Consider the following 16,110-nt stretch of genomic DNA (forward strand, 5'->3'; position numbering starts at 1 on the left):
AGTCTGTGTCTGTGTCTCCCTCTGCCTATGTCTCTGCCTCTCTCTCAGCACCTCTCATGAATAAATAAATAAAATCTTTAAAAAAAAGAAATAAAAGATAAACAGATTGAAAACAAGTAAACAAGGAAATAAATTTGGTTGTCTATGTCAAAAATCCCAAAAAGTTATTTTAAAAAGCTCCTAGAAGTGGTAAATGAGTTTATTAGTAAGACCATGGGATACAAGGACAAGAATCATGCCACTCACATTTCTATACACCATCAATAAACAACTGGAATTTTAAATAAAAAAATATATATTTACAATTATATTTCCATCTCCCAAATTGAAGTACTTAAGTGTAAATCAATCACTTATCAGCTTTAAAGGCAAAGCCATTTCTTCTGGTCAAAGCTAAACAATCCAAGCAATTAAACAATCTCAGTTCTAGGACACAGCTTTAAATCTTTACAAATATAATCCCAGTCTCCAAAAAGCATTTATTTTTTTGCAACAAAATTGAACACGTTGAAAAATTAATAATCCGTGTTTTAGAAAAAAATGTCATCACCTACCTGTTCATGTTCAGTACCGAAATCATCATCCTCTGCTCCAATAATATGAGCTGCTATACGGGGAGAGGGGCTCCCAAAGAGAGACTGGGTATCCTGGTAACATGCAGAGAAAAGGAATAGAAATTAGCTCTTGGTCAAATTCACAGAATGAAGCCAAATCATCAAAAATAAATGGTTCACTAGGGATGCCTGGGTGGCTCAGTGTTGAGCGTCTGCCTTTGGCTCAGGTCGTGATCCTGGGGTCCTGGAATCAGGTTGTGATCCCAGGTCCTGGAATCAAGTCCCGCATCAGGCTCCCCACAGGGAGCCTGCTTCTCCCTCTGCCTATATCTCTGCTTCTCTATGTGTCTCTCATGAATAAATAAATAAAAGCTTTCCAAAAAAAAAAAGAAAGAAAGAAATTGTTCACTAAAAGATTCCGTTTTATTTTCTTTTAGTGATTTTCAAAGAAGTGGTTCTCAAATTTTCAAAGCAATCAACTGCTTTAGCAAAGAAAAGCACAACAGTATCAACTGTTTCTCGGGAAGAAAAAAAATTTCCTCTGGAAATAATTAACACCTTTTGCTCACTATACTCTTGGATATCTGATTCTAATCACTCTGTGTGTACTCCATTCATTTCATATAAACCTTGTCATAGACAGATAGTTGGCTTATGTAAACAATTACAATTCTAAAGAGCTAGAGTAAGAAAAGTAAATGAAGACAACAGAACAAAGGAAAAATGAGAGCAGAAATGATAAGACAAGTGAGGAGAGAGGTTAATACAAAGACTTCTATTAACATCGCATAACTGAAAGCTGTCCCTTAACCCTGTTTTTTCATTTTCAATTCATTTTCGTAAGTGCATAATGCAGGGTTTTTCAACCCTGGTACTGCTGACATTTGGGGCCGGATAATTCTTTGTTGTGGGGGCTGTCCTATGCATTGTACGATGTTGAGCAGCATCCTGGGCGTCCACCCACCCACTACATGCCAGCGGCAGCCTCCCAGTCATGACGATCAAAAATGTTTCCATACACTGCCAAATGTTCCCTGAGGGACAAAATCACTCCTGGTTGAAAATCGCTGGCATAATGCAACAAAATTTTCAAGTAATCACACAAAATTAAAATCATTTTGTATAGAAACAAAGAACCAAAATTGCAAACATAAATTGTAGGTTGGCAGATCTCCCTCCCATGCAATGGCTCCTCCATTTGTCAGCTCACTTGCAAAGTTGGATTTAGCATGAAAAAGGTAGTGTAAAGGCATGTATATGTAATGTACAAATTATGGATGTTTGAAGACCACAAATACTAAAATCAAAGGCCATACAGTATGAAGATAAACACAAATTTGGGAAGATCTTGGCTCAACCTGAGAGCAATCAGACATGCAGGATGTGAAGCTATCCTGATTCAGGGGTTATCTGTATAGGAGTTACAGCTGAAGCTCTGCACATGTATCCACAAGATATAAACAGTTTAAGCTCTATGTAGCTGTGGTCTTCCCTCCTCAGGTGTGGTGCAGAACTCTGTATCTGCATCTTCTAAACGTGATTCTGCCTTTTTTACTACTTGTTTTTTGAACCTCAAGGCGTTAGGAATTTTTTTTAAAGTTTAAAAAAAAAGTAAAATGAGAAACTTGTTTTGAGTGGTTGTTAGACTCTAGCTGTTTCAGTGTCTCTGATTTTCCAATAGTCCTTATGTTGCTAATAACTGATGAGTCACAATATTCTGTTAAATCTTATACTATAAAACTTTTTATAAATCTGATTAAAAAACAAAATGAGAATGCTAAAGTAAAAGCATTTACTTAAGAATATGCAAAATCCAGCAACTCTACTTCTGAAAAAAACAGCCAAATGAACTAAAAGAAAGAACTTGAATAGATATTTGTAGGCCCATGTCATAGTAGCATTATTCATAATAGCCAAAAGGTGGAGACAACCCAAATGTTCACTGAGTGATGAGTAGATAAGCAAAACATGGTCTATACATACAATGGACTATTATTCAGCCTTAAAAAGGAAATTCTGACACATGCTACGATATAAATGAACTTGGAAGACTTATGCTAAGTGAAATAAGCCAGTCACAGAAGGACAACACATATGATGCTTCTCATAGAGGTTTCTAAAGTAGTCAAATTCAGAGTAAAATGGTAGTTGCCCAGTGCTGAGGATAATGAGGAGTCAGCGTTGAATGGGTACTGAGGTTGAGTTGGGGAAGAGGAAAATGTTCTAGAGACAGATATGGTGATGGCTGTACACAGTGATACATACAACTTGATGACAATGAACTGTTTACTTAAAAATTATTAAAATAGTAAATGTTAAGTACATTTTACTACAATAAGTAAAATAACATTAAACCACCTAATAATACCAACTAACTATCATGGGAGTAGCTCTCCATTTATCGAATATTTATTAATAAGTTTAAGTTTTTTCTCTCTCTACCTGCACACACACAATCCACAAATATCAGGTGTGTCTGTCACTGAAGTAGAAGGAAAGCTAAAGAAAGCACTACCATTTCATGGATTTCATACTCACAGTGTCCTGAATCACTTCACTTTTCTCTGGGTTTTCCTCTAGACAAATCCTCTCTTTCAGGGCACTCTTGGGACTCTAAAAAAAGACATTCAGTTCATTTCAATAGGCTCATCAGAAAGGGATAAGGAAAAATAAGGTTCTGAACTTCACATTTGTGTCTGAAACCACGATATACCTTTCATAGAATACTTAGCTCCACTATTTGTTTTCCTGACTTTGGCAAGACACTTATTTTCTCAACTGATCTAAGTTTTATGTTGATAAATAATATCGCATTAAGAGAACAGCTGTACTGTATCTCCAGGCCTGACAGCTAATTTCTACCAAGTAATCCCAACTAGATGTATTTACGTACCTCAAACTCAATATGTCAAAGTTAAACTCTGTCTTTATGACTTCTTCTAACCCCCTCTGCCTCCAACTCTTCTTTCTGTGCAAGTTAAAAACATTTTGGCCTATTTATATGAATAAAATTAAGCTTCTATGTTTCTGTATCATGTGAAAGTGATGGGTAGATTCTTATATATAAAATTTACATGGTATGTCTAGGATGACCTAATGTAAAACAGAAACAATATGATGTGCAGAACTTCAATTCTGGAGGATGAGGAACACCCCAAAATATTCCTTTGAGGAGGCATTCTTCAGAACAGCTGAAAACGAGGTACAAGAGATTTTTGTGTGAACATCAATTGGGAAGATGCATTCTATTTATACATATACCAAGCTAGCACAAGATAAAGACAATAGTAGCTTCAAACATAAGCCCCATCTTGGGGAAATGGAGGACTCTAGGTCTAGGACAAGAAATATAAAAGATAAAGCTAGAATAATCTTGTCACACCAAAAAGCAAGAAAGCTATCAAAATTACTAGGAAGTCATGTTAAAAGAACAGAGAGGACAACTCAAGGGAGCTCCCACCGCCCCAAAGAGGGACAGTTTCAGCAACAACAAAAAGTAATGATTACAATGGACTCAAACACAACAAGCAAATATGTTAAAGTCTATGAATTCAAAATATTACACATATGCATGTGAACACACACCCCCCCCCCATTGGTGACCTTTAGATTTTGTTAGGGTACCAACTCTATGTATCTGTTTGCAGTAAGCTAGTAAACTTCATTTCCTGTATAAGCTACATTTTAGGGTAATCTAAAAGCTATTAAGAGAAAATTCTTCTTTGTCAAATAATTCCATCTAGTAAACACAGAAGGAATGACAAAATTATAATAGCATCCTTTTGAAACCACTAATTAAATAATGGATGCAGGCATTTGATCATCAATGACTGGTAAGAACATTACATAAAAGCTTAATGGAAAAGTTGATTATGAAGGAACCATGCTGACATCATCTGAACACCTTCAACAAACCTACAGTCACAGAAAGACAACCAGACATTCACCTCCTGATATGATGTAACAGGATGTACACAGGTCCACCCATGCATTGTTCTTGCCAAACAACAGCTCTTAATCTGATCAAGACTCTAGATCTCACTAATGGCTCTCAGGAAACATAGAGGGATGAACACATTAAACACCACCATGAAAATACAATTAAAATGTGAGTTTGTTTTACTGGGCATATGACCCAGTTTCTGTCACACAGACAAAAAAAGGTAACGAATTAAGAGACTTAGAAACCAAAGGCTTAAAGACCTTGACTAGATCCTGACTCACATAAACCAAATGCAGAAAGATCATTATGAGACAATTAGAATAATTAAATTGCATATTAAGAAATGTGATTTGATGATAATGTTATTATGGCTGTATTTCTTGAAAAAGTCTTATTTTCTCTTAAAAACACAGATTAATGAAATAATGTCTTGGATTTACTTGAAAATACTCCAGTATTTGGAGGGTGTGAAGAATGGGGTACACAGACCAGAAAATGAACACTTGTTGATGACTTCTGAGGCTGATCAGGTACATAGAAAGGAATGTTATGCTAGTCTCTATTTTTGAATAGGTTTAAAATTCTTTCAAAACAAGTTCTTAAAAAACACCAGCCACAAATTCACAAAAATCTGAGAGGCAGATGCTCTAAATTTTAGATGATTTGTGAATGAACTTGCTTCTATTGTGAGAACTGGGTGTTGGGTATTCAAAGCCTTTTCTGAGGTTAGCATGAGCAGGGAGCTTTACAATAAGAATGATATCACAAACATCACAAGAAGATTATTTTAGACAAGTAGAAAATGGAGAAAAATTTAAAACCACTGATACAAAAGATAGAAGACTGGCTCCTACAGTCTTAATAGAGTCCACATGGAACAACGGTGGGAATCTGTAAGGAAAAAGCAGCACAGCGTCTGTGTGTAAGGCTTCACACAGACGCTTGCTTTTTTTGTTGTTGTTTTTAAGATTTTATTTATTTATTCATGAGAGAGACACACACACACAGAGGCAGAGACACAGGCAGAGGGAGAAGCAGGCTCCATGCAGGGAGCCCGATGTGGGACTTGATCCCGGTCTCCAGCATCAGGCCCTGTACTGAAGGCGGCACCAAACCGCTGAGCCACCAGGGCTGCCCCACACAGATGCTTATAAGAATTAAACGAATTTCTTATGTGTTCAGTGAATATCCTCGCCTGCATTCTATCATCTCTCACCTGGATTTCCACAACATCCGGTTTATTATTTACCCGGTTTCAATGTCCTCATCTAAAAAATGGTGATACTTCTTTAATACTATTAGGAGAGTTTAGAAGAGTATCTGTACAGCATTAGGCCCAACTACTGGCACAAAGTAGGGAGCCAATATTTATTAGCCATTCAATATACATTTGGAAAGATCCTAGTAAGCTAAGCAGTCTTCTGTCTCTTTATTCGAATTCGTTTCTACTCTGACATGTTTCTGACTATGCTTCTCACTTCTACATGCAAGATAAAGCCCAAACTCTCATTCATTCTGTTGTTCATTCAAATACTTACTAAATACAAATCATATCTCAGTCTCAAGTCACTGGGATGCCTATTTCTACACTTGTCAATTCATTCTGTGTTCCATAAAGTTATATTTCTTTTTTTTAAAGTTATATTTCTAAGCCACACATTTTATTGCAATGTTCCTCTAAATACAAGATAATATTCAAATTTTTCTTTTGTGCCATTTGTTGCAAATTCCTAATTGTAGGATCTGCCAAGCTTTGGTGACATAAAGTCAAAGATGTCCCTGTCCTCTCAAGAAAATATCTAGTGGTAGAGATGAAAACAGACAGGAGAAACAGCACTAAATCTAAAAGGAGAATGCAAGAAAAATCCTTAAAAACAGTTCTGCGAGAACAACATGAAGCCTTTTAGAACCTGAAGTCAAGCCTTTATTTCTAAGATAAACTCTAGCCATTCCGTCCATAACCCTAATACATCAGTAAAGTTTTCACTGCTCTCCCCAAATGTTATGCATTTCTACTCCTCAGTACTTTCGTTTATATTTAGAGTACTAGTACTTTAGAGCTAGACGTAGGCAGATTACAGATTATCTGTGTAAGTTATTAGCAAATTAGTTAACTCCCTTTGGCCAGTTTTTTCTTTTGTAAAATTATGATAACAGTAGAATTAACTAAAATAAGGAATGTAAAACACTCATTATAGCATATGGTATGTATGCCCAGTAAGTGTTTTTTTGAGTCAGTTTCACCCATCCAATCATAAGACTGCTAGCACTATCTTCCCCCTTACCCCTCACCACTCCCCCCCAAAAAAAATCCTCAAATTTTCCTTGAATGAAGTTCTGAGTCATTGGGCCTAAGCCTCATCATTCAGGTTAAAGCCTGAATGATGGCTTTAACCAGTGGCTTTCAAATTTTTTTTTCCACTACCTTCAATAAGAAACTTTACATTGTTAACCAGCATGTGAACACACACATGTGCATTGTACGTTTATATATAATAAAAGTCACAAGAAGTAACACTTAGTTTATCTGTATCTTACAAAGCATTATTTTCTATTCTATTCTTTTGTTTTTTAAATATTTTATTTACTCATTCATTAGAGAGAGAGAGAGAGAGAGAGAGAGAGAGGCAGACACAGGCAGAGGGAGAAGCAGGCTCCATGCAGGAGCCTGATGTGGGACTCGATCCCGGGACTCCAGGATCACACCCTGGGCCAAAGGCAGGGGCCAAACCACTGAGCCACCCAGTGATCCCCTATTCTTTTTTTTTTAATGCTAGCCCCAACCCACTAAATTGATTCCATGATCCACAGTTTTCAAAACACTGGTTTAGACTATTTTCCTTATCACTTTTAAAGAGGGTGACTGGGGTGCCTGCATGGCTCAATGGTTGAGTGTCTGCCTTTGGCTCAGGTCGTGATCCTGGGGTCCTGGGATCGAGTCCCACACTGGGCTCCCTGCAGGGAGCCTGCTTCTCCCTCTGCTTATGTCTCTGCTTCTCTCTGTGTCTCTCATGAATAAATAAAATCTTTTAAAAAATTAAAATAAAATAAAGAGGGTGGTCTATTCTTAAGTCATTATTCCTATCACTGCATACTACCTACAAAGGAATGCTGAGTAAGGGCAGCCCCTGTGGTGCAGCGGTTTGGCGCCGCCTGCAGCCTGGGGTGTGATCCTGGGGTTCCAGGATCGAGTCCCACATCAGGCTCCCTGCATGGAACCTGCTTCTCCCTCTGCCTGTGTCTCTGTCTCTTTCTCTCTGTGTCTATGAATAAATAAATAAAATCTTTAAAAAAAAAAAAAAAGGAATGCTGAGTAAGCAACAGTGAATTCAACTGGTCAGTACTCCTACGACCATGGTGGTACATCGTATTCATCTTAACAAAGATCCATCTTCATCTGGCAGTTTGGGGGTTAATCAAGAAAGTGTTACTAAACAAGGACTATTAACTCAAGTCTATCTAATAGGACTAAGGCTTTTCCTCTTTGTAATGGCAAAGTGCCCCGTGATTCAAGACTGAGTCACTCTGACCACAAATGGAATATTAACATGCTCTTAAAGATATCAACAGTTGGCCTCTTGGTTCAGTTAAAAAAAAAAAAAAAAAAGCATTATTAACTTCTCAACCCACAAACAAGATGCCTGCTGGGAAATTCCACCTCCTCAAAAGAAACATTTGGCAATGTGTATCTAAGGGGAAAAGTGAACTCTGAACATAGACAACAGAGTGCAGAATTTCTGCTCATTTCTGCAGAATTTCTGCTCATTGCTATATTAAAGGTGGTGATAAAGGTAAGTAATAAGAGAACACCTCTAATTCATGTAACTTAAAATCAAATATGGAAAGGAGCTGTAGAGAAGAAAACCATGATGCAGAACACTTACGTCAGCGCTGTCACTGCCGGGCCGAGAAGCATCTCCAGTGCAGTAGTCAAGTCTGCCTATTCCCTCACCAGGATCTGCTTCTACCTCACTGGCTGTCAGCGGCTCACCTACAGGCTTGGAGGAGGTAACTACAGCTCCATCCTAAAACAGATTAAATACACACACACACACACCAACACAATAAAAGAAACATTCATTACTGACTGCATAAACAGACTCACACTGTCACCTAATTGGAGATTTACCAAAAATCTGGCCAGTTTGATGTGATCAAGGAGGCTTAAACCTCTAAAAACTTAAAGTATAAATAACTACCAATTCTGTGGTTCTAATATGGCATGATTTCAAAGACAGGGAAAATGATGTTTTAGCAAGGAGAATAAAAGTTCAAACTTCTGAATAGGGCAGAAAGGTAAAAGAGTTGGTTAAATTAGATGATTCATATTTCCTGCCCATTATAGTAAAGATTATTACACTATAACTTCTCGTTAACTGCCTTCCAACACTTTTGAATTTCAATAAGTAGCCAATTCTGGAACACAATGCTATAATAGAATACAGGCTTTTAGATCAGGAACCACGTTTTTATTGTTTGAACAGAATAAAAATGTTGTCTTTATTCAGTAATTATAACAACATAAAACTGTCAACATTACTGAGGCATAATAATCAAAATCTCATAGAGCTAATGGGACTGAGAGTAATGAAAAAAACTAAATACCATGTAGCCACAAGTACATCAAACCAGGAAGTCAGGAGACCTTACAGTGATGTGACCTTGGCTATGTCATTTAACCAGTTTAGGCTCTAATTTTCTCAACTGAAGGATGTTTTGACTTTAAGATGAGCCAATGAGGCTACATGATCTCAAAGAATCCTTTGAGTTCTATGAAACTGTGGCTTTCACTCACAGACTCAGAAAGCATAATGAATCAACAGCTTTTACTCATTTTAAATGGTACAGGAATATGGTCCATTTTACTTTAAGATGAGATATAAGGACCTTTTCCTATCTCAAACATGAATATTAGAGATTACAAATCTGGCTGAGCTACTGTTTCTAGTAAGACCATCATCTCCATAACTTACACCTGTGTAATAAATTCTGTTTATATCTAGTTTAAAACTTCAGTAAAAATATAGTTGCTAAGAACATGAAAGTGCTTTGTAACTCATCAGACTGGGTCTAAATTCCAGTTCCATTGCTTTTGAGCTATATGACTTCAGGCAAATTATTTAATCTGAGTTTCTCTAAAGGTACACGTAAAATGAGGGCAAACAATAGTAGTATCTAATCTCAGAGGGTTGCTGTAAAGATTAGCAAGAACATGTTTGTCTCTGTATTTAGGATAATGCCTGTCACTTTACAAAATCTTACGTTCCTACTTAAAAACATGTCGTTCTCTTTCAAAATGGCAGAATGAGCCTCAAAAATGCAAACGTATATAAATACATTTTAGTAGTTTGTCACATCAAAGCAAAAGCACTCAGTTCTTTTTAAATTATGGAACAAAGGAACATGATATCATGAGCAAGCAAAGAATCGGAAGCCCACATTTCTTGTAGTTACATCATTTCTGTAACATGCTACACAGGACATCCTCTTGGCCTATGCTAGAAAAAAAAAAACTTTTAAAAAAGGCAATTGCAACATTCTCTAACACATTCCCAGAAGAAAAATCTCCTGCAAAAAGTTGGGTAGCACTTTTAATAGTGATGCTACCTGAGCAGAGCCTGTGGCTTTGGATAACTGCTCTTGCAGCTGAGGAATGTGTTTCTTGGCCTCTTGGATCTCTTTTAGCAATCTTTGGGCAGGTGTTCGGTTGTAATCTTCCTGCAATAACTGAAAAGTTATAAAAATATTTTGAGAATTAATTACTTGTGGCAAGAAAATATAGAAAAAGTCCATTCTTAATAAAATAGTGATGGCATTGATTACAGTACTACTTGACTGTGATCATGACAAATATCAACTCAACTACGCCCACTCAGTTTCATTAGCCTGTAAAAAGCCCCATTTCTAACTTTAGTACCTGTAGCCGTTCCTGTTCTTTCTGTAACATCTTTCTCAGAATTTCTACTTTCTGGTTATGAACCACATTGTTTTCCTCCTAGAAAAAAGATAAAAAAAAACACAAACCAACAACAACAAACAAACAAACAAGAACCCATATAGTGACGTGAAGCTAAAATAAGCAGCGGTTATAAAGACAGGCTGGGAGACCTGACGCTCAAAGTCAAAATTAAACTAGGTTCAAGACATTACATTTTGATATTAGCTGGAGAAATGAAGTTGCCTTAAGTATAATATCATTATGTTACACTTTCCATCCATCCTTTGGATCCGTATTGTCAATCCCCATGCATGACACTTCTCAGTACCTCCTGCCTAAAATGTTAAGACAGCTCCCTAACTCCTCTTCACCATCTATCTTTGTTTCACAACCCTATAAGATTTTATCTAATTATCCTTCCTCAAATCCTGCTACAATCACGTCACTCTCTTGCCCACCTCCACTCCCCAATTTTAATGGATTCGTACTGCCTCTTCGGGTACATGTAAATAAGCCTGGTAGTTGTGATTTTTCAAAATAAATAGTCTTACTTTTTTCAAGCCTCATCTCCCACTACTTAAATCCTTAACAGGCACCAGCCAAACAAGAATCTTGGAACTTCCCCCACATACTTGGTGCTTTCCTGGCTCTTTATCTCTGTTTATTCTATTTCTTTTACCTGGTTTACTTCCCTCCCCATGGCCACTACTTAAATGTTACCTGTTTTTCAAGGCTCAATTCAAATAGTAGCTTTCCATAAAGTCCTTCCTTATTACAACTGATATGCTTCCTCCCTCCTTTGAATTGTCACAGGACTTAATATGAATATATTATATGTAATATAATATGCAATAAACAAACAAACAAAACTCTGTCCTCTTAAAGTTTATATCCGAAGACAACTAAGGTCCTTGAACATAGGGTATCTTAATTATATTTTTGTGAATGACACCTTGTTCTATATATGACAGGTGTTAAATCTTTCTTAATTCAATCTGCTATCCTAATACTCTGTAATAATTTCAAATTAATACATAATTTTTATATAAGGAAGCTATTTTCCAGTATCTTGAACTTAAATTTATCAGATCAATGCTTTAAAACTCTTAATATAAAGCAAAGTCATCATTACACACTGAGCATTTAAAAGAAGCTTTCCCCCCTCTTACCCCCATGAGCACAGGACTAGTAATTCTCTCCATGTTCCCAGATGCTCCAGGTGAATGAGGGGATGTCATGATGGGAGACATATGTCCAATGACTGATGGCTCTACTTCAGAATCAGCGAGTGGAATCTGGGGCGACCCAGGTGGGCGTCCCTGAACAGTGAGAGCTACATAGGAACCAGCTTGGGGAGGGAGAACAGGAAAAATAACAAAGTCAAAGACTTGTCTGTGGTATTTTGCTACTTCACCTTTGACAGTTCTGTAAGATCCAGTAATGTGAGCAAGTTTGATTACCTACTAATCACTGCTCCACAGAAAAAGAATCCAACTTGTCATTTCTTTTTTATGAGTCCTCTAAAAATCTAAATGAACGATGCCATTTTCAGATAGCAAATTACTATTCATACGATCAGATATGACACAAAGGCAAATAAAATTTATAATCCCAAGAATTGTTCTTAATTTCTGGAAGGGTGAGTTATTAGCAACCATCTACTAATGACTATGTTCAATTAATTTCTTAAATTCAGGAAACCATCATATTTTGAGATGATACTAACTAGGCAGGGTTCAACTAATTTTCGGGAATATCATGATGCAATTTTAAATTAACTTTAAAAAATGAGTAGGACAGGGGATCCCTGGGTGGCTAAGCGGTTTAGCGCCTGCCTTCAGCCCAGGGCGTGATCCTGGAGTCCCAGGATCGAGTCCCACATCAGGCTCCCTGCATGGAGCCTGCTTCTCCCTCTGCCTGTATCTCTGCCTCTCTCTCTCTCTCTCTCTCATAAATAAATAAATAAAATCTTTAAAAAAAAATGAGTAGGACAAAAAATATCCCACGAAAACAGGAAAGAACACGCAATAAATTTGAGTTTTTCTACTTTAAATGTGAAGACAGAACTTCACTAGGCATAAAGGACAGAGGGCAAAACCAACCTTAACCAGAAAGACTCCAGAACAGACATTCATGATTTATCTAGCATCGAGAGGAGACTTTCCAAATAAATGACTTTTCTAGATAACAGACCTTAAAGTGACAATATCTTCCTCTTAGACTTTTCAACAGAGAATTTAAATGCATTTCATACTTGTCTCCCTATTTAACTGCCTGCAGAACTCACCATCAATTGTGTCAGTGTTTGAGGTTCTAAAAGCCTTTTTTTTTTTTTTTTTTGGTACATTTAGTGGTCACAAATGCTATGATTTGGGAGAATTTAGGGATATATACTTTGTAAGGTTTTTCACTTGTATTTCTGTCAGAATGCCCTCCATTAGTAATAGCTTATTTACTTATCCATGTGTTCACCTCCACTGGTTTCCTATTTCTTCCCTTCCCTCTTCAGCTATGTTTAAACTGCTTTCATCTGAAATCCCTTTTATCATGTCCAGAAGATGCATTACAGGGTAGGATGTGAGGGACCTCCAGTATAAAGAGAGTACACAGTGCAAGGCATTGCAAATTTAGATCTGTTGTGGATGCTCACAGTGATTTATGTTTACCTTTAAGTTTTTAGCCAGGCTTTCAGTATTGGATAAGTCATCTTACCTGCTATAGGGCTATGATTTCCTTTTTATTAAGTAAAATTTACACTAGAATGAGTAAAATATATAATCTAAAAAGTTAAAGAAATAATCTGACTTTTTATACTCCTCAATAGTGATCAGGTTTATATTTATTTATTATCATAAACCATCATAGTTATGTAGCACATAAAAATGTACAAATCACAATCTCATTACATAAATAAACTGATTCGAGGATGGGGATCTAATTGTGATCATCTCATTCCTTTTTAAAAAGTACTAAAGTTAAGAACTATGATCCTAGGGACCTTTTAGAGCCTAGCTGTCTGATAAAAAGGTAAACAGGATTCAGGGGTTGCTTAGTTAACAGTGGTAAGACAGCTAAGAAGGAACTCAGTTTATTAAATTAATTCTCAAGATGTCCACCCTATGAAACAAAAACAGGATTAAATAAAGTAGTAGTGTTTCTGCTTGGCCATAAACAACTATCTTACTTGTAGTCTACTATGGAATAGTCTGATGATGCAGATGATTCCAAAGCCTTAACCCTGGAGATTTCCAAGAGATCATTACCCTGGATTTTATTTTATGATTTACTTATTTGAGGAAACATGACTATGCTGGATGATTTTTAAAGTTCCATTTCAGTTCATCTGGGCCATTCCATGTGAATTCTCTATCTCTTCCCCCTCAGATGACTCATGCATGTCGTTCAAATATATGCCTTCCATGTTACCAAGAATGACAAGATATTATCATCTACCACATATATGAAGCAGATAAAATATAGTTATTAGTAAATTAGGGATTTTCACTTCAGACTTTCCTTTAATGCAGAGTTAAAGCAAACTCTAGCCAAGAGGCTATATCCAGCCCACAGATTGTTTTAACAAAATAATTTTTTTTTTTAAAAAAAAGATTCCATTTATTTATTCATGAGAGACATAGAGAGACCGTGGCAGAGACACAGGCAGAGGGAGAAACAGGCTCAATGCAGGGAGCCCGATGTGGGTCTCGATCCTGGGACTATAGGATCATGCCTTGGGAAGAAGGCAGGCGCTAAACCGCTGAGCCACCCAGGGATCCCTGACAAAGTTTTATTGAGATACAGCCACAACTGTTCATTTGCAAATGGCTTTTTGTGCAATCATGAGAAAATAGAAGATGGTAAGGCCCACAAACCCTAAAATATTTTACTATCTGGCTTATTACATAAATGTTTTTTGATCCTTCCTTTAAAGGATTCAGAAACTAATTAAAACTGAGAATAAAATTCACCTACATTTGATTAGCTTCACCACTTCCAAATGGTTTGAATGAGTCACCAGAGTTCCATTCACCTGTAAGAAAATAAAAAAATGTCAGACACATTCCATTGAGAATGGCTATATTGACCTTAGAAATTATTGTACATAATACAACCGATTAGAATATAGTACACAGAACTATATTAAAATATGTATATATTTGATTCAATATTCACTTTTATCACTATTCTATAAGGTGTACTCAGCAAACTTGGCAACAAAATGAACTTGAATATAAAACAATGCCTTGATTTAAAGGATATTATAACTTATCATGAAAAATAACAAAACATATTATACAACAGGTTTTATAAGTCCTTCACAGTGAAGGGTTCTTGCAAACAAAAAAGACCATTTTGCTTTTAACTACAAATTCAAAAATCAATCATGAATTTTCAATCATGATTCAAAATCATACTGATTTTTTTAAAAGATAAAAAAATAAGCATTATTTCCCTAACAATACTCACTCTACTTTAAGTTTTCCAACCATGACCTAATCTTTACAAAGAAAACTAATTTTCAGATAGGCTAACTGCAAGAAATGTTATCCAAAACTTCCACTAACCCAAATGAAGAAAAACTCTTAAACATGGAACCAACGCTATTTTCCTTGACATGGGTAATGCTAATCTTTACAAGTTCAAATATATCAGTGTCTAAAATAGCAGTAAAAAGATACTAGTCATGCCTACCAGAGATGATAGCTGTTAATCATGAAGTTTAATCTCTGAGACAATGTTCTAGGATACACACACCAGATACACAGACACAGGCATAGACACATATATATACACACATATATTATAATTGCCTTTTTTTCTGCACATAAATACTTTTTTGTTGTATATGGTTTTCTTTCAATATAGATACACATAGACCTAATCCATTCTTTTTAACATCTGTGAACGAAATGTAATTTCTTTTTCTAGCCCTCCATTTATGCACATTTGAACTGTTTACAATTTTTTTTAAGACTTATTTGAGAGAGAGAGAGTGAGTGAGTGCAGGGAATAGGGGCAGAGGGAGAGGGAGAGAGAATCTTTTTAAGCAGACTTCATGCTGAGTGCAGAGCCCAGTTGGGCTCCATCCCATTACCCTGAGAGGACGACCTGTGCTGTAACCAAGAGTCAGACACTTAACCAACTGTGCCACCCAGGTGCCCGCACAAATTTTCAATATGACAAAGCTGAAATGAATTTCCCTATACATATGTCAGTTCACATTTATACACTTATTTCCTTAGGTAAGTCCTAAAAGCAAACTTGCTGGTCAAAAGCTATATATTTCTCTAAAAGTATGTAATTTGGGGGGCACCTGGGTGGCAGAGTCAATTAAGCATGTGACTCTTGGGTTCAGTTCAGGTGATAATCTCCAGGTAATGCGATCTAGCCTCACATCAGGCTCCCTGCTGGGTGTGGAGCCTGCTCAATATATTCCCTCTCCTTCTATCCCTGCCCCTGCCCCTGCCCTGCTCTCCTTCTCACTTTAAAAAAATAAAATAAAATAAATTAAATAATAAAATAAAATAAAATAAAATAAAATAAAATAAATAGTATATCATTTTTGATACATTCACAAATTGACATCCAAATAGAGTTTACCCAATTTATACTCACAAGTTTATGAGACTAGCCATTTTACCATGCCCAAGCCATGCCAAAGTTATATTATCAAT

The 16,110-nt window shown here is 36.4% G+C and overlaps 1 protein-coding gene across 10 annotated transcripts in view; it reads right to left on the minus strand.

Moving 5' to 3' along the window:
* The window catches only part of ARHGEF12 (Rho guanine nucleotide exchange factor 12), a 151,101-nt gene that overhangs the window by 46,477 nt on the left and 88,514 nt on the right, over positions 1–16,110 (minus strand). For 9 of the 10 annotated variants that reach the window (XM_049109866.1, XM_049109869.1, XM_025465214.3 and 6 more), the window contains 7 exons: positions 14,408–14,465; positions 11,605–11,783; positions 10,415–10,492; positions 10,105–10,224; positions 8,382–8,522; positions 3,093–3,167; positions 555–647 (listed from right to left, as the gene is read on the minus strand). In XM_049109866.1, the coding sequence (XP_048965823.1) occupies positions 555–647; positions 3,093–3,167; positions 8,382–8,522; positions 10,105–10,224; positions 10,415–10,492; positions 11,605–11,783; positions 14,408–14,465 (744 nt within the window). The remainder of the gene's footprint in view (positions 1–554; positions 648–3,092; positions 3,168–8,381; positions 8,523–10,104; positions 10,225–10,414; positions 10,493–11,604; positions 11,784–14,407; positions 14,466–16,110) is intronic. The other variant, XM_025465217.3, reaches the window with a different exon arrangement.

This window comes from Canis lupus, chromosome 5, assembly GCF_003254725.2.
Source record: "Canis lupus dingo isolate Sandy chromosome 5, ASM325472v2, whole genome shotgun sequence".
Lineage (NCBI taxonomy): Eukaryota > Metazoa > Chordata > Mammalia > Carnivora > Canidae > Canis > Canis lupus.